General features: G+C 36.8%; 1 protein-coding gene across 4 annotated transcripts in view; it reads right to left on the reverse strand.

Moving 5' to 3' along the window:
• The window catches only part of HMGCLL1 (3-hydroxy-3-methylglutaryl-CoA lyase like 1), a 176,124-nt gene that overhangs the window by 139,051 nt on the left and 20,582 nt on the right, over window positions 1-16,491 (reverse strand). For all 4 annotated transcript variants that reach the window (XR_011650074.1, XM_004453640.5, XM_004453639.4 and 1 more), the window contains 2 exons: window positions 426-506; window positions 80-187 (listed from right to left, as the gene is read on the reverse strand). Coding sequence is in view for 2 of the 4 variants with exons in the window: in XM_004453639.4 (XP_004453696.1) it covers window positions 80-187; window positions 426-506 (189 nt within the window). In the remaining 2 variants the exon portion in view is untranslated. The remainder of the gene's footprint in view (window positions 1-79; window positions 188-425; window positions 507-16,491) is intronic.

Here is a 16,491-nt window from a genome sequence, read left to right on the forward strand (position 1 = left end):
TGCATATCATACTATTTATGAAATGATTGTTGGCAAAATTGAATTGAGGATCTAATTAAGAAATTATGGATCTACATACCTGTGGTACCCATCTGGAGGATACAAAGCTGGTCACTTCTATTACAGACAAGCCAGTTTGGGAAAGTTGATTGATAAATTCAATTTTTATATCTGTAGGAACTATAACCTATGGAGAGTTTAAAAATTATTTTATAAGTAAATCATATAAGGTCTATTAAAGCACAAACAGAAAATCACTTTTTAGCTGAAAGTAAATTCATTTTGATGACTTGCAAATTCAAGTAATAATTGGCAACAAATATTATTATGTGACATGAAATTCATGTAATTCTTTAAAAGCTTAAGATATATTAATTTTTAGATTTAGAATGAAAACAGGCTGTGTGAAATTAATAGCAAACTACCTTTTCATTCTGCAATCCATCCCTAGGTCCAACTTCTACTATTTTAACATGATCAGGGAGTCCAGAGAAGTGGGAGGATTCCTGAAATATAAAATATAAGGATAAGAAAAACAGAAATTAGTTTGTCACACATGCTCATTTGAAGAGTTAAACAATTAAACTTTGTCAAATTAGGTTTCTATTCCAGAAAGTTAAAACAGTAGGAAAGTAATAAAAAGATATAACTCAAATTCCAGCTTTACATAATCAACAATATGAAGTAATTTTTTTTGTTTGCTCATAACTGACAGGCATCCAGTCTAGTTGTGACAAAAGTTCAGAAGATTAATTTCTAAAATATAACTGTGGAATAAATGATTTTCCCAAGATCTAAGGAGAAAATTTGTTGGGTAATTCTACATGTGATGATAAATGTTTTGTTGTTACAGTCCATTAAAAAAATAGATCTTCATATTAACAGACTTCTAGCAAGCACAGTCAGATAAGATGCCATCTTCTATATCATGAACTAGAGGAGTATGGGTTTGGTTGGCCTAGCAAGTTGAGGCTAGAGAAGAACATGTGCTGTTTATTTCTTCTCTGGGTCACACAGTATAACTACTACCTATTAATAAATAGTTTCCCCAGGGATAGACCCCATAGTAGGACCTAACCCTCAACACTCCACTGGGAACAGCCTTGCCTCAGCCTACCCTTATACTCTATTCTACCTTTTGCCCAAATCTAAGGTGGCAGAGGGTATGGATCCTGGAGCCCCGTCCCTAACCTGGTACTATGAACACACCGATATGAAAGGACACTAGTTTAAAACATGGGTAATAGGACAGGCTTTCTAAACTTCATTTTGCAGTTAAAATCCAAAGCATGCGATCTCTCTCCAGACTTGTCCCAACGTAATTTCCTGGTACCTTCTGAGATGAGTTAAGTGCAGATGACCCATTCATCAAATTCTTCAAATGAATAGTCGGAGAAATTGGCCTAAATAAGCAAGTGCTGCTCTTCAAGGTTATTTTGTTTAGTTTTGTTTTTTTATCAAGGATGATGAATTTGGGCTGGCGAATTCACACTGTCCTACAGTGTTCTTGAAACAGTTGCAGGAATATACTAGTGAAGTGGTTGTTTTGCATGCAGGGCGAATCCATTTCTATGGCACAGAAAATGCTCACTGGCTCCTTTAGGGTCGAAAGCTGTAATTTGGCTTTATTAGCACTCTGTGTTAATTAAAGCAGGAATGGGACACAGATGTTCCCTGTTACAATGTTTATAGACCACCTTCCACAATTTCTATTAAATCAAGCAATTCAAATAAGCAAAAATTATATAAGAAGGAAAAGAATTCTCATTTGCATCTTCTGAGTAGGCTGTGATGAATGCAGTTAACTTGGGGGGAACTTGGGAATAACGGGGTTCCTTAGCTCAAGGCTCAGTTTTGCATGGTAATCATGGAATAATGCCTCATCTACAAAGTGGCTATAAGGTCAATCAGGCAACAAAGGACATGGGGACACTTGAAGAAAGTGGAGTATGAGGGAAGCATGCTCCTTTTTCTTATTATTGCCAGTCCTAAGTATGCAGAAAAGAAAAGCCAGAAAACAGTAAAAAATGAAAATTAACTAGAAAATCTTAGGTCATCTGGTCTTATTTTCACTGATTGTTTCCTGAAACTGCATATTCAACTGCAGTTAGCTTGGAGCATACAGGGATGAAAATACTTCTTTACAGAAATGTTTACCAAATAATAATGATAAAAAAAGGAACATAGTGTTATGAAGGTAATAATAAATGCTAAGTGTAAATAAAGATCTTAGACCCTTCCTTGGCATCAATTTAGGTGTAGCTAGCTCAATTAACCAGCAATCTGAAGAACTAAAGGACAGAACATCAACAATTATGGCCAGTTCAGTCAAACCATGATATGTGCCAATTCAAATTACTTCAGCTTTCTTTTTGAATAGTTTAATGTTACTATCTTGTCTTTCTAAGCATTACTAAATATTCTTTCTACCCAAATATCTAAGAAAGCAGCTTAAAATTAGACTATGTTCAATAGTTCAAAGAGTAACAAGCTCATCTTTTTAAGAGCAAAGAAATGAATACAAAAATAAAAATACCACAGAAATAAAGGCAATCGACACACTTGCTGAATGTGTGTGTTGTTAGAGGCCTTACTTGTGGCCTTCAGTCTCTCACAGGCATTACTATCTCTGAATTATCTTTTCTATGGAGTTTAGATATATATAAACAATGCCTCATGGGAAAATCCACCTAAATGCCACACAACACATAAAATGTGATGATTTGAAATGGAGCTCTTTATTTCCCCACCAGAACATGCCTCTCCTCAGATACCCCTGCCACATGCTATTCCTTATCTTCTCTCTAACCGTTTTTGTTTTGCTTTGTTTGTTTTTTGTACACCACTGGTGTACAAATGGATCTAATTGGTCCACCTATTACTGGCTCTATTTAGCATATGCCCAACATCGAGCACAGTGCCTGACACATAGACTGTGCTCAATAATTGCTAATTGATTTTATGGGTGAATCCCTTCTATCACTAGCTTAGTTATGACTTGCTCACTCGGTCTGTTGCGATAGCTTCTTAAGTACTCTTCCTTAACTTTGTCTTTCTATGATCAAAATCCTTCACCACCAACCAGTCATCTTCAGAGAGAACCATCAGCCTAAGTTAAAGGTTGTCTCAAGAATGGCTTCTCATCTCCTATTATCACTACACTTCATGCATTCTAGGCTTTTTACTATGCTAAAATCATGTCTTCCCCACGTTAATGTCTGTATGCTTGAAGTTTCTGTTGCTTGGAAATACCTTCCAATCTATGGGAAAAATTATTCACCAAACCCATTTCCTCTTATCATGACTGTAGGCTGAGTGATATATATTCCCTACCTAGGAAATAGATTTTAAGAAATTCCAGTCAATGAAACATAAATGGGAATGGTGTGCACGACTTTTAGGCTTGGCCAATAAAAACATCACATGCACATTCTACCATGCTTTATTTGCTTCAGGTTGCTTGATAAAGATGACTATAGCAAACCTGAAATCTGAATGACAAATATGACACACCAAGACTGAAAGGAGTCTACATCCCTCAATCTTTGCTTGAATAAGAGACTTCTTCCATTAAGAAGAAATCATTTTGTACTTTACATGGTTAAGAAATACATGCCAACTCTCATAGGACATTGGATGGTTATCTTTTGTAGTGACTAGCTATCTAAAATGGTGAAGGGTCTGAAATTTTACCCTACTGGCATGCTAGCAAGTAGGTTTGCCATGGGTGCTGGTAAAGGCAAAAAGATTCTCAGGCAAACACTTATACTTACAGTGAGTTGCATCACACGAAAAGTACCCCAAGCTTAAAAAAACCTGAATTTTTCATAATGGGCAATAAGCATGTCTTTACTTTGCTCTGGAGTTTGACATTGTGTTTTTATTTCACAGTTAGCACACCTGCCCTTTGTTTTGGAGGAAGACACTATACTTTCATGGTTATAAGCAAAGTTTCCCTTTACTCCAGAAAGAGTCCCTATTTCTGTCATTCAAATCTGTTCCCAATAAAAAGGTTCCTTGAAAATACAGTCTGGAACAAAGGCAGTTAGTGCCTCTACTTGCAAAACATGCAGAAATTCAAGAGCCCCATGGAGAATTATCTCCCAATAATGTCTACACTTCATCTTTATGCCACCTTTGTTTCTGTCAGATTTTCTCATGAGCAAGCCACTCTGTTGCCCATCTGATTAATCCAGTAAGTAGAGACTGGACCAAGTCTGTTCAATTTATCTCATAAAATATTTAATTAAGGGCTCTCTAAACAGAAGTTCAAGCAGCAGGATGAGGTTGAGTCTGCAGTATTGATTTCAGCCACCTCTTACTAAAAGGGTTCTGGATCCACCAAATGAAAAATAAATCCCATGCATTGGTGGCCTTTCCTTTGTCTTATCCATGATGTGGGTTGCCATGTCTGGTATGATAAAGGATTTGTGCAGCCATGATAGCAATTTGAGGGAAGAAGTTTAATTAACAGCTTCATTCCTGAGGGACTATTCAGACTGTGAGCCCTAGATGGTTCAAGAAGCAACAGTGATTCATTGCCATAGTTCATAGCCTCAAAAATTGGTGATTCTTTTTGCATGTGGTACCATAAATATACTATAAAATTTCTCATTTTAACCATTTTAAGGCTCCACTTCAATAGTATTAAGTTACAGTCACAATGTTGTGCTACCCTCTCCACCATCCATTACCAAGTTTTTTATGACCTGAGACAGAAGCCCTGTACCCGTTAAGCAATGCCGCCCCTACCCTTTTGACCCTGGTAACCTCTAATCTACTTTCTGTCTCTTTGAATTTACTTATTCTACATAGTTCATATAAGTGGACTCAAACAATATGATTTGTCATTTTGCATCAGACTTATTTCATAATGTTTTCGAGGGCCATACATCTTGTAGCAGGTATCGTATCTCTTTTCCTTTTTATACCGGAATTATATTCCATTGTATGTATATACCACATTTGTTTATCCATTCATTTGTTAATGAATACTTAGCTTGTTTTCACCTTTTGGCTATTGTGAATAATGCTGCCATGAACATTGGTGTACCAATATCTGTCTGAGTCCCTGCTTTCAATTCTTCAGGAGTACACACCTAGGAGTAGAATTGGTGGGGGCCTTATGGTAATTACAACTTCTTGAGGAACTACCAAACTGTTTTCCGCAGTGACTGCATCATTTTACAGTCCCATAAGAATGGTCAAGGGATCCAGTTTTTCTGCATCCTTGTCACACTTATGTTCCATTTTTTTAAACAATAACCGATCTAGTGAGTGTGATGTGGTATCTCATTGTGGTTTTATTTCCTTTCCCTGATGACTAAATAAAGTTTAGCATCTTTTCATATGTTTATTGGCCATTTGTTTAGCCTTATTTGGAGAATTGTCTATTTAAGTCCTTTGCCATTTTGTAATCAAGTTGCTTGTCTTATTTGTTAAGCTGTAGCAATTCATTATATAGTCTGGATATTAAACCCTTATTAGATATATGATTTGCAAATATTTTCTCCCTTTATATATATTGTCTTTTCATTTCTTAACAAATGTCCTTTTATGTACAAAAGATTTTAATTCTGATAAAATCGTTTTATCTATTTTTTCCTTTGTTGCTTTTGCTTTCTAAGAAATATTGGCCAAAACCAAGGTCATGAAGCTTTTTTCCTTTTTTTCTCCTAAGAGTTTTACGGTTTTAGCTCTTATGTTCAGGTCCATGATCTACTTTCAATTAATATGTATATGTGATTTGAGGTAGGGTCCAACCTCATTCTGTTGCATGTGGATATCCAGTTTTCCCAGCACCATTTGTTGAGGAAACTATGCTTTCTCCATTTAATGTATTTGGCAACATTGTTGAAAATAGTTGGCCATAGATGTGTGGGTTCATTTCTAGACTCTCAATTCCATTTGATTGGTCCATATATCTGTCTTTATTACAGAAGCATACTATTCTGATTACTATGGATTTGTAGTATGCTTTGAAATTGGAAAGTGTAAAACCTCTAATTTTCTTTTTCGCAAGGTTGATTTGGCTGTTAGGGACCCCTTGTGATTCCATATGAATTTGAGGATTGAGTTTTCCATTTCTAAAAAAAAAAATGCTTCTAGAATTCTTATAGTGATTATACTGAATGTGAATATCACCTCTGGCATACTGACATCTTAACAGTCCTCTAATTCATGAACTTGAATGTCTTATCATTTGTTTAGGTCTTCTTTAATTAATTTCAGCAGTTTTGTAGTTTTCGAAGTGCAAGTATTTAACTTCCTTGGACCAATGTATTCCTAGATATTTTATTCTTTTAGATGCTATTGTATATGGAATTGTTTATTTAAATTTCCATTTCACATTATGTATTACTAATTTATAGTGTTAATCTTGTATTCTGCAACTTGCTGGATTCATTTATTAGCTCTAATAGTTTTCTTGTGGATTCTTTGGGGATTTTCCATAAAAAGGACCATTTCATCTTGCTTTCCAATTTGGATGCCTTTTCTTTCTTCTTTTTTCTTTTGTCTAATTTCTTTGGATAGAACTTCCAGTACAATATGAAGGAGCAGTAGTGAAAGCAAGTATCATTTTCTTTTTCCTGATGTTAGGAGGAAAGCTTTCAGTTTTTCACCATTAAGTATGTTAGTTGTACAGTTTTAATAAACGCCTTTTATCGTATTGAGGAAATTACCTTCTATTACTAATTTTAGTGCTTTTATCATGAGAAAGGAAGTGGGATTTTGCCAAATATCTCTTCAGCATCAACTGAAATGATCTGTGTTTTTTTCCTTTATTCTGTTAATGTGGTGTATTATATTGACTATTTAATTTGAACCAACTTTGCATTCATGGGATGAATTCCACTCAGTCATGGTGTATTTTAATATGTTGTTAGATTTGATTTGCTAGTATTTTGTTGTGTATTTTTGCATCTATTTCATGAGGTATATTAGTCTGTAATATTCTTTTCTTGTGATGTTTTTACCTGGCTTTGGTATCAGGTTAATATTGTCCTCATGAAATGAGTTAGGAAATATTCCCTTCTCTTGAACTTTTTGGAAGAGTTTGAGAAGGATTGGTATTAAATCTTCTCTGAATGTTTGGCAAAATTGACCAGTGAAGCCATCTGGTCCTTTCCTTTATTAAGAGATTTTTGATTATTGATTCAACCTTTTCACTTGTTATGAGTATTTGGGATCTGTTATTTTTTTTTCTTGAGTCAGTTTAGGTAATTTATGTGTTTGTAGGAATTTGTCCATTTTGTCTAGATTATCTGATTTGTTGGGTATACTACTGTTACAGTATTCCCTTATAATGCTTTTAATATCTATGGGGTCAGCAGTAATTGCTGTTGGATTCTTCTAAAGAATTCTTACTTTCATTACTGTACTTTTCAGCTCCAGAATATCTGTTTTGTTCCTTTTAAAAATTTCCATGTCTTTACTGAATTCCTCCTTTTGTTCATGTATTGTTTTCCTGATTTCCTTTAGTTTGTTGTCCATGTTTACCTTTAGCTCATTGAACTTATTTAGGAGAGTTGATCTAACATCTTTGATCAGTAATTGCCATGCCTGAGATTCCTCAGGGATAACTTCTGTTTCTTCATTTTGTTCCTCTGAATGGACCATCTCTTCCTGTTTCTTTGTATGTCTCTTGTTTTTGTTGGTGTTGCTGTTGAACTCTGGGTATTTAAATATTTTGAACTGTTAGCTAGATTCTCCCCATTCTCCAGGGTTTGTTGGTGTTTTCATTTTTTGCTTTTTTTTTTTTTTGATTGTTGATATCTATAGTATATATTGGCCTTGTGTTCAGGCTCTTCATCAATGCTTAACACCTGAGATCAGGGTACACAAAGGGAGAGATCAGTTCCGCATCAGCAAGCAAGGAAGACTTACTTTCAATTTTGAGTAGCGTATCAGCTGTTCATATCTCAATCTAAGATCTTACAATGTTTCTGACCCACTTACATCCCTATACTGGACAGCAAGATCATCATAATTGATATCATCTATTTCAAAAATGAGAAATCCTAGACTCAGTATCCACAGCAGCAGGCATGGGCTTGACTCATACATGAGAAAAGTAAGGTTGACCTTTCATTTAGCGAACATGTTGGCCAATATTATTATAGTACTGGGTAAACAAAAGTGAACCAAACAAAAAAAATTCCTGGTCATTCAAGCTTATATTTTAATGGTACAAGGATTTGTATTATCACCTTTTTTGGGGGGGGGGGGGAGGAGGAGAAGGGAATAATTCACTTTCCTTGTATACTGATTGTATGGAAGGTGATTAAATGACTTTGGAGTTCCAAGATATTGAGTTCAAAAGAGGAGTCTGAAAAAATTATCAACACAGTTCTTAAAAAGGTCCATAGTCTAAATGTATTTTTATAGCAATAAAAGCCCTGCATTACTGAGGCTCAGTGTATCCTGTTTAATGTGGTGTAGTTTATGATACTAGTGAAAAACAAAAGACATATTATAAAGAGCAAGGGTTTCAGAAAGCTATGTTGTATGGCTGAGTGTACCCACATTTAGCATCAGATTTCTCATGGTTCACTTTTATAAAGCAACACAAAAGCAATACTATCTTGCATTTATATATTCCCATATTATTCCAAAGAACTTCTCTATCCACATTTTATCTATGAAGCTATGCTGTGAATCAGGAAGAACTGAAAGAGAGATTAAATGACTTTCTAAGGTTACCCGGCTAAATTCCCGATCCTATTCAGTCCTCTTTATGATGAGATTAAATACATCACCAACTATTGAGTTTTGGTTGAATAAACACAATGAACCATTCTTTTAAGTAGAACATAAGAGTCTGCTTTACTTAAATTTTTTCAATGCTACATAAAATTAATTGGAAGGCAGATTTTGATGGGATTTCCCTGAAATCTTATGATATGTGTATGTGTGTGTGTTCCAGCTGTAATAATGGATGACTTCTATATATAAAAGCAACTCTCTTGATGGTAATAGACAGGATTTCTTGTTCCCTTCTCCACCATATTCAGCTACAAGTACTGATTTCTCCCCCTAGGAAACTACAGTAGAAATTTCTAGACAGATTTTTATATGTTCCACTCACCTCATTTCTTGAAGAGTAATTTTATGTGTAAATAAAGTCTTTATGGTGTTTGAAATATCCTGTTTCATAGCCAGTTTTCCCAAGGAGAATGCTTACTATGGCCAAATCAAATGCTCCCACTGCACAGATGAGAAGTGTGAATAGGAAATAGCATGATATTTCTTTGGAAATTAATTTGGGCATTTTAACGGAGCATTAGATGTCAAATTTTCCAAAAGAAGCTATTTTTGTCATCTCATCTGAAAAACATACATGGTCTATTTCATAGCAATGTTAACCTTTCCACATTCTATTTGTTATTTCTTAGATATTAATTTCTCCTTTAACCAAATACAGCCAGAAACATATAAAACATTATTACTGATATAGCAGATACCCACAGGAAACTTGGGCCTCTGGAGCAAACTAAAGAAATTTCTCTCACTAGGTGCCTTTTTAGGTAGAAGGACTAAATCAACAAAGCTGATATTTAAAACCCTCCTTTCAGAATATCCATATTCAGAGGCTGATTCAAAGGCAATCACTAGAAGTTTATTAAGAATATATTTATAACCAAGTAAAAATAAAGTTTATGGTATACTATGAAGTCATCTACAATTATATGCACAATATGTCTTACTTTACTAAACTAAAAGTTAAAGAAAGTATCTGCTTGCCTTTAGAAATTTTTGGACATCCATAAGGAAAAGTAGAGTATTTGAAACACATTGCTCTTAACTGTGTTCAGTGAAAGTTTTGGTAGATTACAAACAAGCTCTAAAAATATGAATGCTCCTTTATAACTATGTATACTAATATTTGATCTTGGTACTCAATGGAAAATAATTGCTGGGTATCTATGTAGATATACAACATAATTAAATATGAACTATTTCTGGAAGTATATAACTAATGAACGCTTGGATAAATCAAGAGTAGTCACAAAAGAACATAATGTTATATAAGGGACATCTATGACATATGGCAGATTGAAATGTAGTAGAATTATTGATGATACAAGATCATCTAAAATTATTTATTCAAATCCCCCCAAAAAATATCAGGTCTCTTAACATTTGCATGGCATAAGCTCACTTCCTAGTTAAATAGATTTCAGTTTTAAAAGTGGCTTGAGGGAAACAGAAGTGGCTCAAGTGATTGGGCTCCCATCTACCATATGGGAGGACCAAGGTTCAATTCCCCGGGGCCTCCTGGTGAAGGAAAGCTGGCCTGAGAGGTAAGCTGGCCCAAGCAGAGAGCTGGCACAGCAAGATGACACACACACACAAAAAGAGACACAGAGACAATAAGGGACACAGCACACCAGGGAGCTGAGGTGACATAAGAGATTGAGCACTTCTCTCCTACTCCAGAAGGTCCCAGGATCAGTTCCCAGTGCCAACTAAAGAGAAGACAAGCAGACACAAAAGAATGTACAGTGAATGGACACAGGGAGCAGACAATGGCCAGAGGAGGGGTATAAGTAAATAAATAAATCTTTTTAAATTTTTTTTTAAATTTTAAAAAGTGGCTTGAGCAATAAATGTATACCTACATGTTTAACAGCCATCAGATAATTATTATTTTAATGCAAAAGCATTATCATATTATGGATAAAATGAGGTATGAGGGTTAAAATTAGAGAATATTAAAATAGGTTTTGTGAACAGTTTATGAAACATAAGATTGTAATAAAATCATAAGGCAAAAAACAGAAAAATCATATGAAGCACATGTAAGAAGAAATCAAGTGGAAAAATCAAGAATACTAATTTTTAATGTAAGAATTCAGTAAACCACCCACTAAAATATTAACAAAATTTAAAGGAAGTCAAAAAAGAAAAACTGCTATTCATTGTTAGATACTATTATCCTATACACATATTTATGCTACTTTATTTTTTTATTTTTATTTTTTATTTTTTTAAATTCATTTTTTAAAATATTACATCAAAAAAATATGAGGTCCCCATGTACCCCCCACCCCCCTCACCCCACTACTCCCTCCATAGCAACATTCTCCTCCATCATCATGACATTCATTGCATTTGGTGAATACATCTCTGAGCATCACTGCACCTCATGGTCAATGGTCCACATCATAGCCCACACTCTCCCATGTTCCATCCAGTGGGCCATGGGAGGACCTACAATGTCCGGTAATTGTTCCTGCAGCACCACCCAGGACAACTCCAAGTCCTGAAAACACCTCCACATCTCATCTCTTCCTCCCATTTCCCACACCCAGCAGCCACCATGGCCACTTTTTCCACACCAATGCCACATTTTCTTCAATCACTAACCCCAATAGTTCATGAATAGAATATCAGTAAGTCCATTCTAATCCTTATTGTATTCCTCCATCCTGTGGACCTTGGATTGGTTGTGTCCATTCCACATCTATGTCAAGAGGGGACTTAGATTCCATATGGATGCTGGATGCAATCCTCCTGCTTTCAGTTGTAGGCATTCTTGGCTCCATAGTGTGGTGGTTGACATTCTTCAATTCCATGTTAGCTGAGTGGGGGTAAGTCCAATAAACCAGAGTGTAGGAGCTGGAGTCTGTTGAGGCTCAGGGCCTGGCTATCATATGGTCAGTCCAGAGATTCAGATCCCCTGGGTATATCTTAAACCCCAGCACCAACTACAATTCTGGTAAAGTAACAGGAAAGGCTTGTGAAAAGACATCACATCTGAGTCCAGCTCCATCACACAGAAACACCAACTCCAAAGAAGGGCCAACTGACATGGCACTGAACTCCATCTGTCATGACCATAAAACCTGTGGGTCTCTGTAGCCCTCAGAAGAACCAGTACCTGGGGTTGTATCTACTTTATCTGTCTCTGGGACTCTGCTCAGGTGTGCATAAGGGCAACCCCTCTGATAACCTCCCGGCTCATTTTTAGAGACTCATAGCCATATAAACTCATTTGTCCTTTCTATTTCCCCCTTGATTTAGGTCAAAAAGCATTTTTAACTTCTGTTATTACATGTAGACAGAGATATTCTGCTGGTCCGAGTTGAACCTTTTATTCAAGGTCATTTTCTAGTTACGTCATCAGCTGGTACTTGTTAGTGATCCCTCAGTGCCAGGGAGGCTCATCCCTGGGAGTCATGTCCCGCACCGGGGGGAAGGCAACGAATTTACATGCTGAGTTTGGCTTCAAGACTGGCCACATTTGAGCAACACAGAGGCTCTCAGGAGGTATCTCTTAGGCACACCGCTGCTCTAGGTCTTGTTCTTATTTCAGGTGCACAGGTTCACAAGCATAGCCATTAGTATCAGGGGCTCATTGTTGGACCATCATTCTTTTTTGGTCTTTGCCATTGCACTTGGGGGATTGTTGCTGTTCCTTTAGGGACTGTGATAGAGCTCCCCTGGCTAGAATCTCAGCACTCCCTCAGTTGTTGTTTTTAATTGTTTCCACTATGAAAATATCCAAACATTTTTATGTACCCTGGATATATGCCCTGTAGAACTCCCTGCCAACTATGTGTCCTCTGTCAATAACATCTCACACTAGTATTCCTCCGCTGCCCTTGTTGAACCTCTCTGTGATCCAAAACCTCCTGAAAAGTGAAGCCCAATATATTGCCAGGTTCCCTTAATAGTAAAATGAAATATAGCAATGAGCTTAAAGGTTAGATATAGAATACATACTAATTTGGAAAAATTCTATATTCTATCTTTTTCTTTTCTTTTTTCTAATTATTAAGCTTATCTTCACAAGAGTCTTAGATCACAGTAATTCATATATACAATATACAGTACTCCCACATATCCAACATAAAACCTTTTCCCTTCCACAGCAATAATCTTTTAACATAGTCATACCATATTTACTGAAACTGATGTACAGATTTTGAGACAATAGCTTTCAAACAAGGTAACATTTGTGTTTACATTGTGGTTTATATTTTAGACTATACAATTTTCTAAATTTTTAGTTATCTTATGTTTTACATTATGATTTACATTTTAGCCTATCAGCCCCTATATATTTTTGGTGTAATTTTACATGTCCTATATCCATCCTGCATACTCTTTTGAAACACTTCTATTGCCCACACAGTTACATTGGTTCCATCTATTCAATACCTATTTCCCCCTCTCCTTAGGGCCCACAGTGACAGTCAATCTTCATTTCCTGAAGAGCCATGTTCAGAGACACTTGCAACAGTGTTGAGGGCTTGACATGGTGAACTGCCCTAATGCCCTGGGAGCCACCATTTCTCTTGAGAGATACAGTTCCCTCAATTTGATGGCCTCAGTCTTCCCCAGGATGTGGGTATACCTTCACTCTCATTATATGGGTCTCTACCCAATGATATAACCCACTCTGGCAAAATAGGCATTCACATATTCCCTAGGAGTCTGTCCTGTGTCAGATTATCCCCTTTAAGTATCTTAAAACAGGTAACTTTCCTTATTATATTTTTGAAAAGGTTTTCTCAGCATTACACTCTCAAAGAACACCTGACAATCTCCTATGTTCATATGTTGCCCCACCCTCCCCCCAATTTCTTGGGCAATATTACCCATCCTCCCATTCCTAGCCCCCCTCAAGCCCGCAAAGCCCCACCCAAAGGTAACCCTATGCCCCCATTTTATCCCTTCCATGTACACATACTTACCTCCAGCTTATCCTAAATCTAGGATATTTATGCTACTTTAAATGGTAACTATTATTTATATTTCTCAGTTTCAAAAAATAAAATTATTTTTGCATTCATGGCAATTTAATGATGACATTAAATAAACTATGAAAACTTAGTCAACAAGATCTACAGATATTTGCATAACTATTATTATTGTAGCATTAAAGTTTAATATATTAGTAGAATTTTTTATTAGAAAATCAAAAAGAAATATTTGACTTGAAATATTTTGTGTACAGAAAGTTCCTTTTTCTCGATATCTCTGCCAATAATTTTTTTGAAACTAAGATTGTTTTGCCTACTGCAAGCACAAAAGCAGTCTAATTGATTGACTTTGAAATCTACCTACCTACCTACCTATCTACCTATCTATCTGGAAAAGCTGGAAAAACAGAATCTCCCAGGCTAAAATGTGATATGCCAAGTTTCATCATGGAAATATTTTTTGGTGTGATAAATTTCCAAAAACAGTGGTTTATAACAGAAAAAAAAATTGTTTCTATGAAGCTAGTTATATAAGCAGCATGACCTCATAGTCACAAAGTTTAAGAAAACTATTGGGACGTGTTAATTTTGTCAGTTATAGAATTCATAATCTCAAGCTGTTATAGCAGAGCATTTGCTGGGGAAGCTTGGCTTATAACTCATGATCTATTTTTCTAAATAGTTATTTAAAATTGTAGCTGTTATTGTGGAAAAACAATTACATTAATATCTTTTTGGTTTTGCCATGTTAGTTACATAACACTGGCAAGATGGGTTATCACATTAGAAATGCTATGAGGTTTCAGCTTTGTAATACACTTCATAAGGATTATCCACATTGACTATTCAGCCCGGCCTCAAACAGAATCCATTCAAACTTTGAATAAAATTTTTCAGACCTTAATAAAGCTCCTCCAAAATGCTCAATTATATAATGTTTATTCTCTGACTGACAAAATCAATGAAAATGCCAGGCACTTGCATGGCTACAGACATACACTGAAAATTCTTAGAAAATTAAAGAGACTACAGTAATTTTATGGTATCTGAAACCTTGATTTGTGTAAATAGTTTTTGATATTTGGTAGGGATAAATTATTGAGTGCTAAAGGTGACAGAATGAAGGGTTCATAGAAATACTATCATATGCTAGTGAAAATAGAAGAGGTCTATACACTTAGAAATCCTGATTTCTCTTTCTAATGGGCTATTGTGGATCTTGTGGTGTGCTACTCAAGAGCCTTTTTCCAGAAGCTGGCGTCTTGGTTATTTATGGCATTTCACTGAGCCCCTTTCAGGAATCGCCCTCGGCTAAAAAGAAAAAAAAAAAAAAGTCACCTTTCCCAAGATCCTGATCCCTCCCTGTCAGCTTCCAATAGGTGGTTGATGTGCAGGGACTAAAGATGCAGCCCTCTGGTTCAAGGTAGTACAACTGGAAAACCACTCCAGTTCCACAGATCCCCATGGAACTAACTGAGGTCTTTGTTACAACATCATAGTTGAACCTCCTTGTCTGTCCAGTCCTTCTTCTGTCACTTCCCCACAGGGATTGAATCCAAGGGTAAAACCTTCCCACAAGCAAATCTTCCTCTGAGAATCTGTTTCCAGGGGAATCTGAACTAAGAAAGCTGGTAGCAGAAGTGAGCTGAGAAGGTGACTGGGCATCGCTATCCCGGGGTGCTTGGGTTTGGGGGGTGGGCAGTGGACTGGAGTGGACTTGCTGGTGTTCTGCTGTGGACTTGCTGTGGTTCTGGCGGTGGAGGAACTTGTGTCATTGGTGTGGGGGACTGCGGCCGCTGGGGGCTCGGGGCAAGGAGGGAGAGGGAGGAGCAGGTGAGGTATGGGGCGTTTCCAGGACTTGGGAGTTGTGCTGGGTGACGCTGCGGTGGGAGATGCTGGCCAATGTTGTGTCTTGTCAGGGCTTGCAAGGTGTGGACTGCGGTCCCCGCTTGGTGGTGCTGCTCTGGGGTGTGTTCATCGTGACCGGTGTACCGCACTGGTGGGGGATGATGTGAAGGGAGGGTGGGGAGTAGGGCATATGGGAGTCCCCTATATTTTTTATATAACATTTGTATAATCTAGGTGTCTTTTAAGAGAAAACAGAAGAGTGTATTTTAAAAAAAAGAAAAGGAACCAAAAAGTAAAACTCTTTTGGGAAACGAGATCACTTGCGGCTAATAGTGAATTAGCCCCTATCCCTGGAAGAACTTGGCACACTGATAGTCCCCAGCAATCGAGCTCCAGTGCAACTGTTAAAATAGTCCCTGGAAGGGAATGCACTGATAGGTGCAATATCTCAAATTTTTGAGCGCTTCAGATGAAGTTCTAATTACAAGAATAGAGAAATTATATGGATGAGACCATCAATGTATTTGAGAAAGATAATAAGACCTAGGGTGATTAGCTACCAATTTAAGGCTTAGTGTGGAAATCAGAGGACCTCCTTGACTGTCTATAGAGGCTCTCATCACCCATAGCCAGAAGGCAGAAAAAGCTGAGGATGAGCACAGGAATTATTTATAAGGTAGCAGAGATCTAGAGACAGTGAATTTTCCATCTATGCAAGTTTGCTATGCATTGGTCAGAGCCATGATTGGGAGGGAATGGGACCCTGATGATTTAAGTGGGGATATCTGGGTGAACGAACTCAAACATCTTGAATCAGCAGATTCCCTTAATCCCTCTTCTCTGCATCCTCCTCCTCTCTGTTAAAGTCTAGTGCTACCTCCATCCCTGTCATAATGAAAAGCAGAGGCTTCTGCTTTACAAGACAACACAT

The sequence above is a fragment of the Dasypus novemcinctus genome, chromosome 11 (genome assembly GCF_030445035.2).
Source record: "Dasypus novemcinctus isolate mDasNov1 chromosome 11, mDasNov1.1.hap2, whole genome shotgun sequence".
NCBI classification, from domain to species: domain Eukaryota; kingdom Metazoa; phylum Chordata; class Mammalia; order Cingulata; family Dasypodidae; genus Dasypus; species Dasypus novemcinctus.